Source organism: Bufo gargarizans, chromosome 9, assembly GCF_014858855.1.
Source record: "Bufo gargarizans isolate SCDJY-AF-19 chromosome 9, ASM1485885v1, whole genome shotgun sequence".
In the NCBI taxonomy this organism is placed as follows: Eukaryota; Metazoa; Chordata; class Amphibia; order Anura; family Bufonidae; genus Bufo; species Bufo gargarizans.
The window spans coordinates 96,425,128-96,441,255 of record NC_058088.1 but is presented as its reverse complement, the minus strand read 5'-3'; the positions used below and the strand labels follow the sequence as shown (position 1 = coordinate 96,441,255).

Sequence of the window (16,128 nt, the reverse complement as noted above, 5' to 3'; positions counted from 1 at the left end):
TTTTTTTTTCCCGTTAATATTAATCCCTACACTGCAAGCTCCCTGTACATATGCTAAATATTAATTTTCGTTCAGTAGATATTGTTAAAAATCAAGTTTTATCATATGTCAATTACCTTGCTACCAGCAAGTAGGGCGGCTACTTGCTGGTAGCAGCCGCATCCTCCTCTCATCATGACGCCCCCTCCGCCGTTTGATTGACAGGGCCAGGGAACGGGTTTGTTCTCTGCTGGCCCTGTTCGAATTCAAAATATCGCGCCTGCGCCGTACCTTTCTTTAATCGGTGCAGGCGCACTGAGAGGCGGCCTCTCTCCCGGCCGCTCCATCCTCAATGCGCCTGCGCCGGGTGTAGATGTGACGTCATCGGCGCAGGCGCATTGAGGATGGAGAACAAGCTGTATTTTTCATTGGTATTATTTGAAGATGCATACAAATTTTGGATTATTTTTATTCCACATTTTGGGAAGCAGCATAAACAAAATCTGGAGTGTTTTTTTTTGTATATTTTTTTGTTTTACTACCTTTGCACACAAAATCACTTAAAACAATTGTGTTGCCATAAGAGAGCCACAATGTTAGTATTTTTCTATTGGCAGGGATTTGTGTGGACAACCTCTAGTTTTTATTGGCATTATTGTGGGGTACCCATGACTTCTAATCACTTTTAGTAATTTTTTGGGGGAGCAGGATCAACAAAACCGCATTACTTTACGGTATAATATATTATACAGTATATATTAGAAATCCAATTTTGTACAATTTTTTTTTCTTTTTTTTCATTATAAAATTTTGTACTTTTGCACTTAAAAATATTTTATAATTTACTTTTTACTTTCTTTTATTAGTCCCACAAGAGGACTCAAACATGTATTCTTTAGATCACTTGCATAATACACTACTTTTTTATTGCAGTATTTTATACCTGTCAGTATTCAACTGATAGGCAGTGTATACACTGACAGAGTGAGCCCTGGTCCTCTGTCTAACCTCTTAGATGTCAGGGGTGCTCCTGGTTGCATCATATAAAGGGTAAATTAGCTATCTCTATCTGCCAGTTGCAGCAGGAGCCTGGTCAATGGAACACATGGGCCTGTGTCATCATACTGACATAACTGTTTGTCAAGGAGCAGAAATTTCTATTCTTACTTTGATGGACAGTTATGTCAAGGTACAGAAAGGGTGATATAAGCCCTGCTGCCACTCCTGACATGACTGTTTTAGCAAATACTTATATTCCCCATGAAATAACAATTCTAAAGCATATTCTCTTAGAACTCTACAACATGCTATTCCCTTTTTATTACTTCTAGAAATCTATAGAAATATTTTCAATTGGTTTTTACTTTTACTCTTCTCCATTGGGTGTGAACCTACACAGTCTGATACTTTTGGCACTGATTGAACAGGGTCAGACTTTGTATGTATGAAAACAACCCATTCTCAAGGGGAAAATAATACCCAATTGTCAATTTATTCATACATTTCCAGAAGGAATAGCAGATCGAAAACAAAACACAAAGATGTTCCAGCCACATTATCTTATGAGTAATGCAAGTATTTTTTTTTTTTATAAAAGACAAGGCAGTAGAGCTGACAGGTCATCTTGAAGCACACCCACATGGGAAATGTTCCTAGAACTGAGGACCTGCATGATGAAACAGTTCATTAAACGTATTATGAGAAATAGTCATCTTACTGGTGGGAACTATCAGAAGTCAGCCTTAGAAGCTGTCACATTATTGCTTCTTTAGATATTAAGGTGATTTCACCCTGAATGCAGGTAGAGAACAATCAATAGCACTACTCAAATTATAGTTGTGTCCTTCCTTAACTTGTCTCTAAACTCAACATAATCTTAGATTAATAGTGTATGAGATGTCGAACAAACATGAATAAAAATGATATATGTCTGGTATATGTGCCGCATGATACCATCTATCGGATATCCTGTGGCCAGAGGCTCCAATGTTAAGAAAACATATATGTTTTAACAAGTGAGTATTTTTTACTGGATAGCTGTGATGGATGACTTAGACGGATGCCATTTCTCCGCTTTCTGTCTACCTTAGGCTCCAATTATAAAGAAAAGTACATGGTTAATGTATATTATTGGATGGTGCTAGATTGGTATCATGACAAATTTTAAGGGTGGACAGATGTGTACAATGTCTCAATCTTCTGGAAGTATAATAAAGCTCTATACTATATATGGGGAATCAAAGGGAGTTGTTCAAGTTGAACATGCAGTCTGTTCTGTAGTTAGCATGTTATAGAGCTGGAAGAGGTAATTAAAGGGGCTTTCTAGCCTTTCCTAAGTGATGTCCTATTTTCACGATACGTTATCACTAGTTGATTGGCTGGTGGTCTGACACCCTACACCCCTGCAAATCGGCTGTTCATGTATAGCTCCATCCAGTGGTGTATCTTGGTTTTGTGCTTCCCTAGGCGAGACTAAACTCGGGCACCCCCCTAATGTAAATTTGACCCACCCCTTCTCCCCCCTCTAACCACTGAATGGGTCCCAACCCCCTTACCCCATAAAACAACTAAGTAATAGATTTTTTGTGAATTATTGTAATTTAAGTAATTACTATGCGGCGCCGGCAATAAAAATATTTAGCATATTGCGCTGGAAGTATGTGCCAGGACTACACAGTAGTGTTGATTAAGCACCAAAGTGCTCGGGTGCTCGAGTAGAACACCTCGGGATGCTCGAGTGCTTTACCGAGCACCCGAGCACAATGGAAGTCAATGGGAGAACCTAAACATTAAACCAGGCACCCCCTGCTCTGAAGAGGGGAGGGTGTCTGGTTTATAGGAAAAGATCAGAAATTGATGTAAACACCACCCAAATGCATCTTGCACTCCCAGGTCGCTGCTGGGAACACTGTTGTCTGAGTAGTATGCCACTTTTACAAACTGACAATAATACGCACCAAACCAAAGATAAAATCGATTTTAGAGGAAAATTGTTAGGAAACATTCTTTCCTGTATATTGTACTTACATATATAAAGTGCAAGTTCTGCCAAAAACTACAAGGAAGAGGCACTCCGATACAACCTGTATATCACATAAAGGAGGGCCTCATTCACATTGTGGTACAATTTTTCAGGTAGTGGGACTCCTACACTGGTAAAGCCTATGAACTAAGGGAAAGGGCGGCCAAAAATTACAAGGAACCAACACTAAAAATACACTCTTTATTACACATAAAGGAGGGCATCATACACACGCTTGAAAATTTATAATTGATGGCCTGCTGGTGACCCTCAAAAACATTAGGAACAAGGGCCTGCTGCTGAGCTGACCATCTAAAAAATGTTGTGGGCGAGTGCTTGCTGCCGAGCTGACCATCTAAAAAAATTTGTGGGTGAGTGCCTGCTGCCGAGCTGACCATCTAAAAAATGTTGTGGGTGAAGGCCTGCTGCCAAGCTGACCATCTAAAAAAAATTGTGGTTGAGGGCCTGCTGCCAAGCTGACCATCTAAAAAATGTTGTGGGTGAGGGCCTGCTGCCGAGCTGACCATCTAAAAAATTTGGTGGGCGATTGCTTGCTGCCGAGCTGACCATCTAAAAAATTTTGTGGGCGAGTGCCTGCTAGTGACCCTCTAAAACATTATGGGTGAGGGCCTGCTGCCAAGCTGACCATCTAAAACATTAGGAGCGAGTGCAGCCTAATAAGCATGTTGATATGATGGAGGAGGATGACAAAAGGGAGATTGAACCATATACCCTTTTTAGTGGTGGAAGGGGTGCATGGGAATACAGTGTATTCAATACACCATAAAAGCCACATAGAGTGCCTTTATGTTCAGCTGCTTTCCTCTGGTGGAGTAGAGAAGTCAGGGGAAATCCAGGTCTTGTTCATTTTTATAAGTCAACCGGTCAGCATTTTCAGTTGACAGGCGGATACGCTTATCAGTTATTATGCCCCCAGCAGTACTAAATACACTCTCTGACAAAACGCTGGCGGCAGGGCAGGCCAGCACCTCCAAGGCGTAGAACGCCAGTTCGTGCCACATGTCCTGCTTGGACACCCAATAGTTGTAAGGCACACAGGGATCACGGAGGACGCTGACACCGTCTACTACATACTCTTTCACCATCTTCCAAAAAATTTCCCTCCTTGTGACACTAGGCCGCGCATCAGGTTGAGGGTGCTGGCGGGGTGTCATAAAACTGTCCCAGTTTTGGAGAATGTTTCCCTGCCTCTGTTGGAACTGCTGTGTGTTCACCTCGTCTCCCCTCCTCGGTTGGCCAAGGCACTACGTACTCTGCAGCCAGCGTTGTCAGCTGGATATTTTTGGAGCAATTTTTCCACAAGGACATTCTGGTATTGCACCATTTTGCTCGTCCTCTCCACCACAGGAATGAGAGATGAGAAGTTCTCTTTGTAGTGGGGGTCGAGAAGGGTGAACAAACAGTAATCGGTGTTGACCAAAATGCAAAGGTCACAGGAAAGGCAGCCTAACATAAAGTCAGCCATGTGTGCCAGAGTCCCAACAGACAAGACTTTGCTGTCCTCATCAGGAGGATGACTCTAAATCTCCTCATCCTCTTCTACCTATCCAAGCTGAACAGATGGAATAAAACTTCCATGGTTACTAAAGACGAGACAGAGGGGATATGATTTTAAAGAAGAAAAACTGCTACAAGAGGACATAGTTTTAAATTAGAGGGGCAAAGGTTTAAAAATAATATAAGGAAGTATTGCTTTACTTAGAGAGTAGTGGATGCATGGAATAGCCTTCCTGCAGAAGTGGTAGCTGCAAATACAGTGAAGGAGTTCAAGCATGCATGGGATAGGCATAAGGCCATCCTTCATATAAGATAGGGACAAAGGCTATTCATAGTACTCAGTATGTTGGGCAGACTAGATGGGCCAAATGGTTCTTATCTGCCGACACATTCAATGTTTCTATGTTTACTACCATCTGTAGCGGAGGCAACCGTCTCCTGCTCCTCCTCATCATCATCCAATTTGTGCTGGGAAGACAAACTGGGGGTGGTCTGGCTATCAACCTGTGTAATGTCTTCCCCCATTTCCAAGGTGGGGTTGCAGCCACTTACGTAGGTGGCGGCAGAAACCCTGATGGAAGTAGGGCCCGCAATCCTTGGCATCGGTAGCACCTGTGTCATCCCAGGGTACAACTCGCTTCCGGCTTTCCCAAAGTTCACTCAGTGTGCCGTCAGGGAAATGTAGCGTCCCTGGCCAAAAGTACTTGTCCATATGTCAGTGGTTAAGTGGACCTTTCCAATGACTGCGTTGGTCAGGTGATGTTACGGGACACATGCTGGTGTAAAGGCTGGGACTGCACACCGTGAAAAATATTGGCGCTGGGGACAGAGTAACGCAGAACAGCCGCCGCCTTCCGGCTGCGGAAAGCCTCAGTGTCCACAAGCCTAAATGGCAACATTTTCAGGGCCAGCAATTTGGAAAGGTGCACATTTAGTGCTATGACCTGTGGGTGGGTGGCTGGGTATTTGTTGCGGTTTTTTTCGTTCAAAGGCCTGGAGTATAGACATTTGTACACTACGCTGGAACACAGAAGTGGATGTGCTAGCTGATGGTGCTTGCAAAGGTCCATGTGCATGGCAGGAGGCATCCGGGCCTGCGTCTTGGACAAAGGATTGGCTAGCACGTAACACGGGGAAAGAGGAGGCAGTGGTGCGACGCGCAGACAATGGTTGTGGACCCAGGCGTTCGGCCCACCAATTAGGGTGATTTTATGCTATGTGGCGGATCATACTGGTGGCGAGGTTGCTAATGTTCACGCCCGTGCTCATTTTGGTACGGCACAGGTTGCAAATAACAATTTTTTTATCGTCCGCACTTTCCTAAAAAAAGTGCCAGAGTGCGGAACACCTACCCTTTGGCAAGGGAGATTGCCGCAAGGGGGGCTCTGGGGAACAGTTGATGACCTGTTTGGTGTGACCTACCTTCCCTCTTTTGCCACCCCACTGCCTCTTCCAGCCTGTTGCGGTGCTGCGCATCTCTCCCCCTCTGTACTGCTGTCCTCGCTCAGCTTGCCACCTTCTCAGATCGTCCAGTACCTCCTCTTCCACTTCCTCACTCTGGTCATCCTCCTGACTTGTTGACCTAACAACCTCAGTTATTGACAACTGTGTCTCAGCCTCATCATGGACCTCTTGAGACACTAATTGCCATTCCCCACCGTCATCTTCTTCTGACTGTGGATGCTCCAGAGTTTGGGAATCAGGGCACAAGATCTCCTCATGTCTCTCTTCAAGCGGGCTTGTCGAGAGGCCCAAATTAAGGAATGGCAATGAAAACAGCTGCTCAGAATATCCGAGTGTGGGATCACTTGTTTGCCAAGACTCGCCATGGTGGGAGGAAGGAGTATCAGGGTGAGGATTCTGTTGACCAGACTCTTGGCTACTGAGACTGGACTTTGTGGAAGACAGGGTGGTGATTAACCGACTGGAAGCATTATCTGCTGCAATCCAACCGACCACCTGGTCGCACTGGTCTGACTTTGAGAGTGGTGTCCTGCGCCACCCTGCAAACTGGAACATGAAGCTAGGTATTGTGGGTGAGTGTGTTTCTTGTGCTCTTGCGGCAGGCACAGTTTTGCCATGCCCAGGACCACAGCCATTGGGTGCACCATCAGCAGCATGGCCACTTCCCCATCCCTCACTGCTCCCCCTGCACATATTAAATAATATATATACTTAAGTATGTCACACGTATAGTAGCGCAGGTTTTGTAAGTGTTTGCGCAAATAAAGTACACAGAATGTCACAGATATTTTTAGGATGCGCAGACGTTAAACAGGAGGCATAGCGCAAGTAATGTTGCTGTCACTACCACCTAATAAAATATTACACTGAATGAATGTCAATGATATTTAGGATGTGCTAATGTTATACTGGAGATGTAGTGCAGGTAATGTCGCTGCCACCAGCAGCAAAAAAATTTGACTTAATGTCACTGATATTTCGGATATGTAAACATTATACAGGAGATGTAACGCAGGTAATGTAACTGTCCGCAGCGGACACCGTCTATGGATAAAGTACACTGGATGTCACAGATATTTTTAGGCTGCGCACACGTTAGTCAGGAGATGTAGCGCACATAATGTCACTGTCACCAGCAGCAAAAAAAATTACACTGAATGTCACTGATATTTCGGATATGCAAACGTTATACAGGAGATATAGAACAGGTAATATAACCGTCCGAAGCGGACACCGTCTACGGAAAAAGTACACTGGATATCACAGATATGTAGCGAAGATAATGTCGCTGTTTGCAGCGGCCAAACAATTGCAAGCTATTTAGCTATTAAAAATATATATTGCTGCAAGAAACAAATATAGTCCTTAAAAGGACTTTTGGGTCTCCAACAAGTTTTAGCAATTTAGCGCAGGTTGTGCTAAAAATTTATATTGCTGCCACACACAATAGTCCTTAAAAGGACTTTTGGGTCTATAAAATGTATAAAAACTAAAATATTGCTATTTCACTCCCTACACTATCTTTCCCTTCTGCTCTCCAGCTCTCCATGACTAATACTGAGCCGAACACGTGTCACCGGGTGCTATATAGCACCCGATTACACTTTCCGGCCAGGCAATCATTATAATGCCAGCAGCCAACATGGCTACGGCATTAAAGTGAATGGCAGTACTTACCTGCATGTTTCTTGTCTACATAGCAGCCAACAAACGTGCGGGAAGGAGATTCGAGCATCGTGCTCGAGCACACGCGGTATTCAGCCGAACAGCGCAATATGCCGAAAATTGCTATGCTCGAGCCGAACTACTGTTTGGCCGAGCATGCTCGCCCAACACTACTACACAGCACCATGAACATTGTAGTGGACTGCGCATGTCACTGCAGGACTGCTCCAATTTAAGTCCACTACAAGGTTGACGGTGCTGTGTAATTCAGGCACTGAAACAATAAAACTACAACCAACCTGATCAGGAGTGGTGTGGAGTATTAGAATCAGCTAAGTGATATACCATAACTTAGATAGGGCTTGACAACCCCTCTAATTTATTATTTTCAATAATTCATAGAACAATTTTGGAAAATTCAAACATAATAAATATTAATTGTATTCATAATGATTTGATGATGTCATATATGCCATAAAATCCCATACCCACCTGCTGTCAAGGCTAATTTCTCCTGGAATTATATGAGTGCTGTCCTTGCCAATAAGGAATCTAATGCGGTCATAGAAGAGTCGTGGAGGGTGCTGGGAGAAGGGTGGCTGGCTTTGCTGGATGAGGTCTAATGGGTCAGGCGAACCTTGACAGAGAGGACTGGAAAAGCAATTGGTTTGCTGGCAGCAATCAGGATCCACACAATCTGTCAGACCATCTGCAATGGATAAAATTCCTGTAAATCAGCCAATGAATGTCCATAGAGGTTTGTTATTACAGGGCAATGGGAAAGCAGCTATGCTAATGAATGCTAAAAGAATCAGTTGACCTGCAAACAGGTTGGTGTTAACATAGGAAAGAGCGAAATATGCAATAAGACTTAAAACTGGTGAACTGGGAAAACACACACCAACCTACTAGAGAATGCTTAGCGATGGACATTGAAGGGAAATATCTGATCAAAGGTTTAGCTCTCTTAACAAAATGTCACTACTAGACTTGTATAATGTAAAATAGCATAAATGTACACTAACACTAATCACCTATAAAAGAGTTATCAGAGAAATGCTAAATGTACATGTTCATATAAAGTTTTTTTCCCGATTAGAATAAAAGAACTGATATTCTACCCTTTTTCCATAAGGGTGCATTCACATGAACGTATGAAGCTGACCGCGGATCCGCAATGCACAAGCATCGGCAGTGTGCACCCCATATTGCAGTGCGGATCCATTGACTTCCGCAAGATGTGGCCAAATATAGGACATTTCCTATCTTTTGCAGTGCGGTGGCACGGACTGGGAAGCACACGAAAGGGCTTCCTAGTGTGCTTCCGGGTCTAAGTCTCTGCACCTCAAAATACAGGGCATGTCCTATCTTTGGCAGCAACTTGTAGATTGCAGACCGATTAAAGTCAATGGGTCTGCACCATAATGCGGGGTGCACACTGCCTGTGCCCGTGTTTTCTGGATCCGCAGTCTGCAGTCCACAAAAAGGGTACAGCCATTCCATGGTCGTGTGAAGGCACCCTTACTTTGCATTTGAGTACATGACACATAATGTGCATTTTTAGGGTCTCCCGTTAATTATTAATCTCCTTAGGATAATAAATAGAAGAGGGGAGAGGAGGGTCATGCAGCTGCAGTTTCTCACTCTTATTTGCTCTTTCACTCTCATAATGCCGTTTTACATTCTCGTATTTGCTGCCTGTAGCAAACACCAATTGATGATAGTCAATCACATTCACATTGCACAATCTTCCTCATTGTATGTGACTAAAAGATAATTTAGGTTTCTTCACACAATTTTTCAGTCAATTATTGGGAATAAATATATATGATTAGTTGAACAGCAATCTGTTATGGAAGAAACGGAGCACTAAGAGATTAGGTGCAGGTCCAATGCTCCTGTTCACACTGTGTCAAAAAAAGCTAAAGAATCTCTGGCTCTAAACATTTCCTCCGGTATTAACACAGAGGTCTCGGGGACTCAACATCACCACCTCAGAAGCAGTGATTGCAAGAATAGGTGGAAGGAGATGCAAGGACTGGATAGGAGGCCTTCTTACCCTCCCTGTCTTCTGAGGTGGTGAGTCCCCGAGACCTCTGTGTTACTATTGGAAGAGATGTTTAGAGCCAGAGATACTTTTGCTTTTTTTGACAAATTATTGGGAATGAACAGTTTGCAGCCTGTCTGCCCTGTGGGGATGAGCAATCACTACTGCGATCACTTGTCCCCATACAGATTCATCTGCTGCCCAGAAACAATTATTTTGCTATCCACATAAACAAAGCTTTCACCAAAGGAACAGGTGTTTGCTCATGCTTTAGGTGATCGGCTGCACCGTTACGTGGGCCAATTATCACACTGGTTGCACTACATATAATATACCTTGACTAAGGGGTCAGATTTTTGTAACAATAGATAAATGTTAAAGAGAAGTTCATAGTTTACATTTAGATAGAAATCTTTAAGAATGGATATTTTGAGTTATATTGTAGCAATATGTGCATATATGGACCTAGAGTTCAACAATCACTAGTGCTCACAAACATTTTGACCCAGTCTAAGACATTTATAGTTAATGTACTGATGTCCTCCAGAATAATGAGCTCCCCAACAGTAAGAAAACATATTATATAACACAAAGAAAACTAATAGTTTAAGCTAAATGAGTACAGTAAACTTGACAGCTGGCCCTGAGGAAGGCAGATGATTGTGAGAAGATTACACAGTATATCCATGAAATGCACATTTGATACATGTTTTTTGCACTGCTGGTAATATTTTATGAAATTATAAACATACTATGGAAATCAATGAAATTATTGTTTACATGGCCTTCTCCTTAGATTTTTAAATCTATTAAACCATTTGCATTTTTAAACCATTTTCTGAGAAAGTTGTGTCATAACCAATATATCCACAATTACAGCTCCCGCAGTTGTTTTCTCCTACATGACAAATCTTTCTAGCCACATTAGATTGGGGTTTGCATATAAAATAGTTCTCAAATTTATGGTCATGTGCACTTCCAAATGATGTGTATTACTTGAAAAGGCTGTCTGGTTTACGAGACCAAATTTTTAAATACACCATAATGGAATTTTGCTCACAGGGATCAATACGTTCAATAGGCACTGTCCAATAGACGTGATAAGTGATATGCTTTACACTACATTACAATGATATTTTATGAGCAATGGTGGGGGGGGGGGGGTGTTCTGTATCTTCATGTTCATCTATGTCTAACTTTGAGCAATTGCTATTTAACTGCCTTACATCTAAATCTGGATTTGGTAATTATCTAGCTTTGCCTGGTTGATTAGGGTGGAGTTGCTGATTGTTGAGCCTTCATATATTCAGGCCTTCCTCTATGCTGATTGGTAGATATAGTATTTCCTTCCATATATTTTGTACATTGCCTTGCATGCTGGGATCATTAGTTCCATTATTGTATCTGGTTGTAGACAAGTGTTTTTCTGTTTGTTCTGGCTGTAGTTCAACAGTCTCTAGCTGTGTTTGAGATTTGTTTCATTGCTGTGCTCTTGTATTGTTCAGGCTGAAATGCTGATAGAATTGATAAATGCTGAATTCAGATAGAGTAAGATCAGTTTTGATCCATTTCAGTTTATGTCATTCGTTCTACCTTTATGACATACATCTGCCTTCCACTCCATTGCTGGATCATCTTCTACATCTCTGACCCTCAGCGTTTGCCACCTCCATTTTTTTTAGCACCTGGTTGTCTGCCAGTGTTGATACATGCCTCATATGTCTTGTTTTTGTGATCGCCTGGTTTTTGTGCAACTCAGTCACACTGAAAGTCCTGGGGGTATCTTAGTACCAAGAGCCATTATTAGGATTTGGGAATGGTGACTGCTGTAGACGAAGATCAATTCTGTAGTATTGTGCACAATCGGAGTTGTCACAGGGATATTTTACATTTAGCACTTGGTTCCTCCACAGATAAGAGCTGATTGTCTGGGATCCCTAGAGTGGAACATTCCGTGAATAGCTCATAAGGGAAGCCTGCTCTCAAAAACGGATTGTCTGTGGTGGGAACGTGGTAGGAACACAAAAAATGAATGAAGAAATTATATAATTGACTGGTTTAAAATTGTTTTACTTAAGGAAAAAGGAAAGATTTAACATGGCTGGAAGTCCCCATTAGTGCAAGTCAAACAGTCTTTCAAATGGGAGTTCAAAGGTTTCCTCAATATATGCCATGGGCCTTAATTTAAGCAGAAATTATATATATTCAATATTGCTATATCATTCTCCAACTGTTCCCCCTAACTCTCCCTAACATTACACTGTAAAGAATTGGCACAATCAAACAAATCAGATGGGAAATCTTCCCTTCCTTAATGACAGCTTGAACTTTGCTTTATAGATATGTTAATATGAAAAGACCATATTTTCATGTGTGTAACAGCCTAGGACTGAACTCCATTAAAATGCTGAGCTACTGTTCAGCAAATTTCTTAGCCGCCCTGAATCACACCATCTGGCTGAAGACAAACTCAAAATGATTTATAAGCATTAAGGATATGAAAGTACTGAAGTCATCTTAAAGGGAGAATTTGCTGTACTCAGGCTCTAAAATGTTGTCATTGAAATATGATGAGTCTCATAATGTCTTGTAAGTACTTTGAGGGAAATACATAGGTGAAGATTGCAAAGAGCAAGGTAAATATATTCAATAACCATAAATACACATCAGTATTGTGCAATAAAACATTTTATCTTTAATATACAAAAATGTTTGTCAAATGTTTTCCTAAAGCAGATCTCTGAGACTGAGACCGCTTTTTCATATGGCCAGGCAGGATGCAGGGGTTAAGAAAAGGCTGACTTCTCCCTGGCAGTCCGGTTCCAGTGCTGGCTTTCCTTCTTCTCCCTTTATGGTCCCTGCTGAATGGGAAATGTAATGTGCTGTCTACTTGCTACTCACTACTGACATGTGCAGACATGGCGCACTACTTCTGCCACTGCTGCAGTCATTGATTGGCTGGCAGCAGTGGTATGCTTGTAGATGCACGTGGCACTGCTGGAACTGGAGCACCTTGACAGGTGAGTCTTTTTTTTTTTACTCTGCACCCTGCCTGCCCATATGAAAAAGGATTCCAAGTCTTGGAGAACCCTCTTAAGGCACACTCGTTAAATCAAAGCGAACAGTCTGTATTCTTATGGATCCATTACAAGCAGTGTCAGATGGGTGTCTATGGCTCACCAGTAAAATTTATTTTGTGGGTCCATAGTATGGATACATTCAAAATTACCTGCTCACACAGCAGCAAGATGCTACCAGATGATTGAATATAAGGCTCCATGAAGCAACTTTTAGAAGGTAGGTCCTGGGGAGAAGAGGACACTGGCAGCTTTCCTCTATACCTAGAAGTCACCCCAGCTCTGATCATGTCTATAATAACAAACTGGGGAGTTTCTTTAATAATCTCTAAAAAAAATGATATGAACATAGGCTGGTTGAGCTGGTGTACATTGAGTATATGTATGTAGTGCAGTAAGTCTACTGTGTTATGTGCCACTGGTGGGAGACTAGGGGCCCACCTGGCTGAGGGGGGCCACCGGGGGATTCACCTGTACCCCTGTGGGCCAGTCCGAGCCTAATTACAAGAAGGTTAACAGTGGACGCTAACAAGGTGTATGGGGTGCAGAAGTAGCAGTTGCTTCCAAGCCTTGGTGCATAGGGGGGGGGGGGGGCAAAAAGCTCTGTTTGCCACATAAAAAGAGTCTCTTATTATAAATGGTATGTGGTAACTTTGGGATGGATCCAAGTAGGTCGTAAAGCCATAATGCTAGTATGAACCGAGCCTAAGGGTATGTTCGCATGCAGAAGATTTGTTTCAGTAAATTCTGACACTGAAAATACATCTGAACGGAGTTGTGTTTGGAGTATGGGCAAGAATCTTTACAAATCTCAGATCTAAGAAAGAAAATCCCAGAAGCCGTGTATCCACTTAATCAGTATTGTTTACTTTATTCTCTTATCATAGCATATATCCATATATTATTCTCTTATCATAGCATATATCCATATATTATTCTCTTATCATAGCATATATTCTCTTATAATGGGTATATGCTATGATAAGATAATAAAATAAACAATACTGATTAAGTGGATACACGGCTGCTGGGATTGTCTTGGAAACTACACGTGGAGACTGCTCCTTCCCGCTGCAGCGTGGACTTGATTGAGTGCCGACCGGATCGCTACTTGCTTTAGATCTAAGGAAGAGTCGCAGAAATGTATGCAACAAATCTGCCATGTAAGAACTTGTCCATAAATTCTGTTCACACTGGCATCATTGCCTTAACCCCTTAAGGACACAGCCCTATTTCACCTTAAGGACCAGGCCATTTTTTGCAAATCTGACCACTGTCACTTTAAGTGCTGATAACTTTAAAACGCTTTGACTTACCCAGGCCGTTCTGAGATTGTTTTTTCGTCGCATATTGTACTTCATGACACTGCTAAAATTGGGTCAAAAAAGTTAATTTTTTTGCATAAAAAAATACCACATTTACCAAAAATTTTGAAAAATTTGCAAATTTCAAAGTTTCAGTTTCTCTACTTCTGTAATACATAGTAATACCCCCAAAAATTGTGATGACTTTACATTCCCCATATGTCTACTTCATGTTTGTAGCATTTTGGGAATGATATTTTATTTTTTGGGGATGTTACAAGGCTTAGAAGTTTAGAAGCAAATTTTGAAATTTTCGGAAATCTTCAAAATCCCACTTTTTATGGACCAGTTCAGGTTTGAAGTCACTTTGTGAGGCTTACATAATAGAAACCACCCAAAAATGACCCCATTCTAGAAACTACACCCCTCAAGGTATTCAAAACTGTTTTTACAAACTTTGTTAACCCTTTAGGTCTTCCACAACACTTCATGGCAAATGGACATACATTTTTAGAATTTAGATTTTTTGGAAAATTTTCCAATATAATCAATTTTTTCCTGGAAAAAAACAAGGGTTAACTGCCAAACAAAACTCAAAATGGGTTGCCCTGATTCTGTAGTTTGCAGAAACACCCCATATGTGGTCGTAAACTACTGTTTGGCCGAACGGGAGGACATAGAAGGAGGGGAACACCATATGGGTTTTGGAAGGCAGATTTGGCAGGACTGGTTTTGTTTATACCATGTCCCATTTGAAGCCCCCTGTTGCACCCCTAGAATAGAAATTTCAAAAAAGTGACTCCATCTAAGAAAGTACACCCCTCAAGGTATTCAAAACTGGGTTTACAAACTTTGTTAACCCTTTAGGTGTTCCACAAGAGTTATTGGCAGATGGAGAAACAATTTAGAAATTTCTATTCTTTGGAAATTTTCCAATATAATCAATTTTTTCCAGGAGTAAAACAAGGGTTAACTGCCAAACAAAACTCAAAATGGGTTGCCCTGATTCTGTAGTTTGCAAAAACACCCCATATGTGGTCGTAAACTACTGTTTGGCCGAACGGGAGGACATAGAAGGAGGGGAACACCATATGGGTTTTGGAAGGCAGATTTTGCAGGACTGGTTTTGTTTATACCATGTCCCATTTGAAGCCCCCTGTTGTACCCCTAGAATAAAAATTTCAAAAAAGTGACTCCATCTAAGAAAGTACACCCCTCAAGGTATTCAAAACTGGGTTACAAACTTTGTTAACCCTTTAGGTGTTCCACAAGAGTTAATGGCAGATGGAGAAACAATTTAGAAATTTCTATTTTTTGGAAAATTTTCCATTTTAACCCATTTTTTCCAGCAATAAAGTAAGGGTTAACAGCCAAACAAAACTCAATATGGGTTGCCCTGATTCTGTAGTTTGCAAAAACACCCCATATGTGGTCGTAAACTACTGTTTGGCCAAACGGGAGCACGTAGAAAGAGGGGAACGCCATATGGGTTTTGGAAGGCAGATTTTGCAGGACTGGTTTTGTTTATACCATGTCCCATTTGAAGCCCCCTGTTGCACCCCTAGAATAGAAATTTCAAAAAAGTGACTCCATCTAAGAAAGTACACCCCTCAAGGTATTCAAAACTGGGTTTACAAACTTTGTTAACCCTTTAGGTGTTCCACAAGAGTTAATGGCAGATGGAGAAACAATTTAGAAATTTCTATTTTTTGGAAAATTTTCCATTTTAACCCTTACTTTATTACTGAAAAAAATGGGTTAACAGCCAAACAAAACTCAAAATGGGTTGCCCTGATTCTGTAGTTTGCAGAAACACCCCAAATGTGGTCGTAAACTACTATTTGGCTAAACGGCAGGACATAGAAGAAGGGGAACGCCATACGGTTTTTGGAAGGCAGATTTTGCTGGACTGGTTTATTTACACCATGTACCCTTTCAAGCCCCCTGATGCACCCCTAGAGTAGAAACTCCATAAAAGTGACCCCATCTAGGAAACTACAGGATAAGGTGGTTGTTGATTTGGTACTATTTTAGGGGTAAATATGATTTTTG

The 16,128-nt window shown here is 41.7% G+C and overlaps 1 protein-coding gene across 3 annotated transcripts in view; it reads right to left on the bottom strand.

Annotated features, from left to right (window-relative positions):
• The window catches only part of TENM1 (teneurin transmembrane protein 1), a 766,344-nt gene that overhangs the window by 189,965 nt on the left and 560,251 nt on the right, over positions 1-16,128 (bottom strand). For all 3 annotated transcript variants that reach the window (XM_044305876.1, XM_044305878.1, XM_044305877.1), the window contains exon 18: positions 8,141-8,357. In XM_044305876.1, the coding sequence (XP_044161811.1) occupies positions 8,141-8,357 (217 nt within the window). The remainder of the gene's footprint in view (positions 1-8,140; positions 8,358-16,128) is intronic.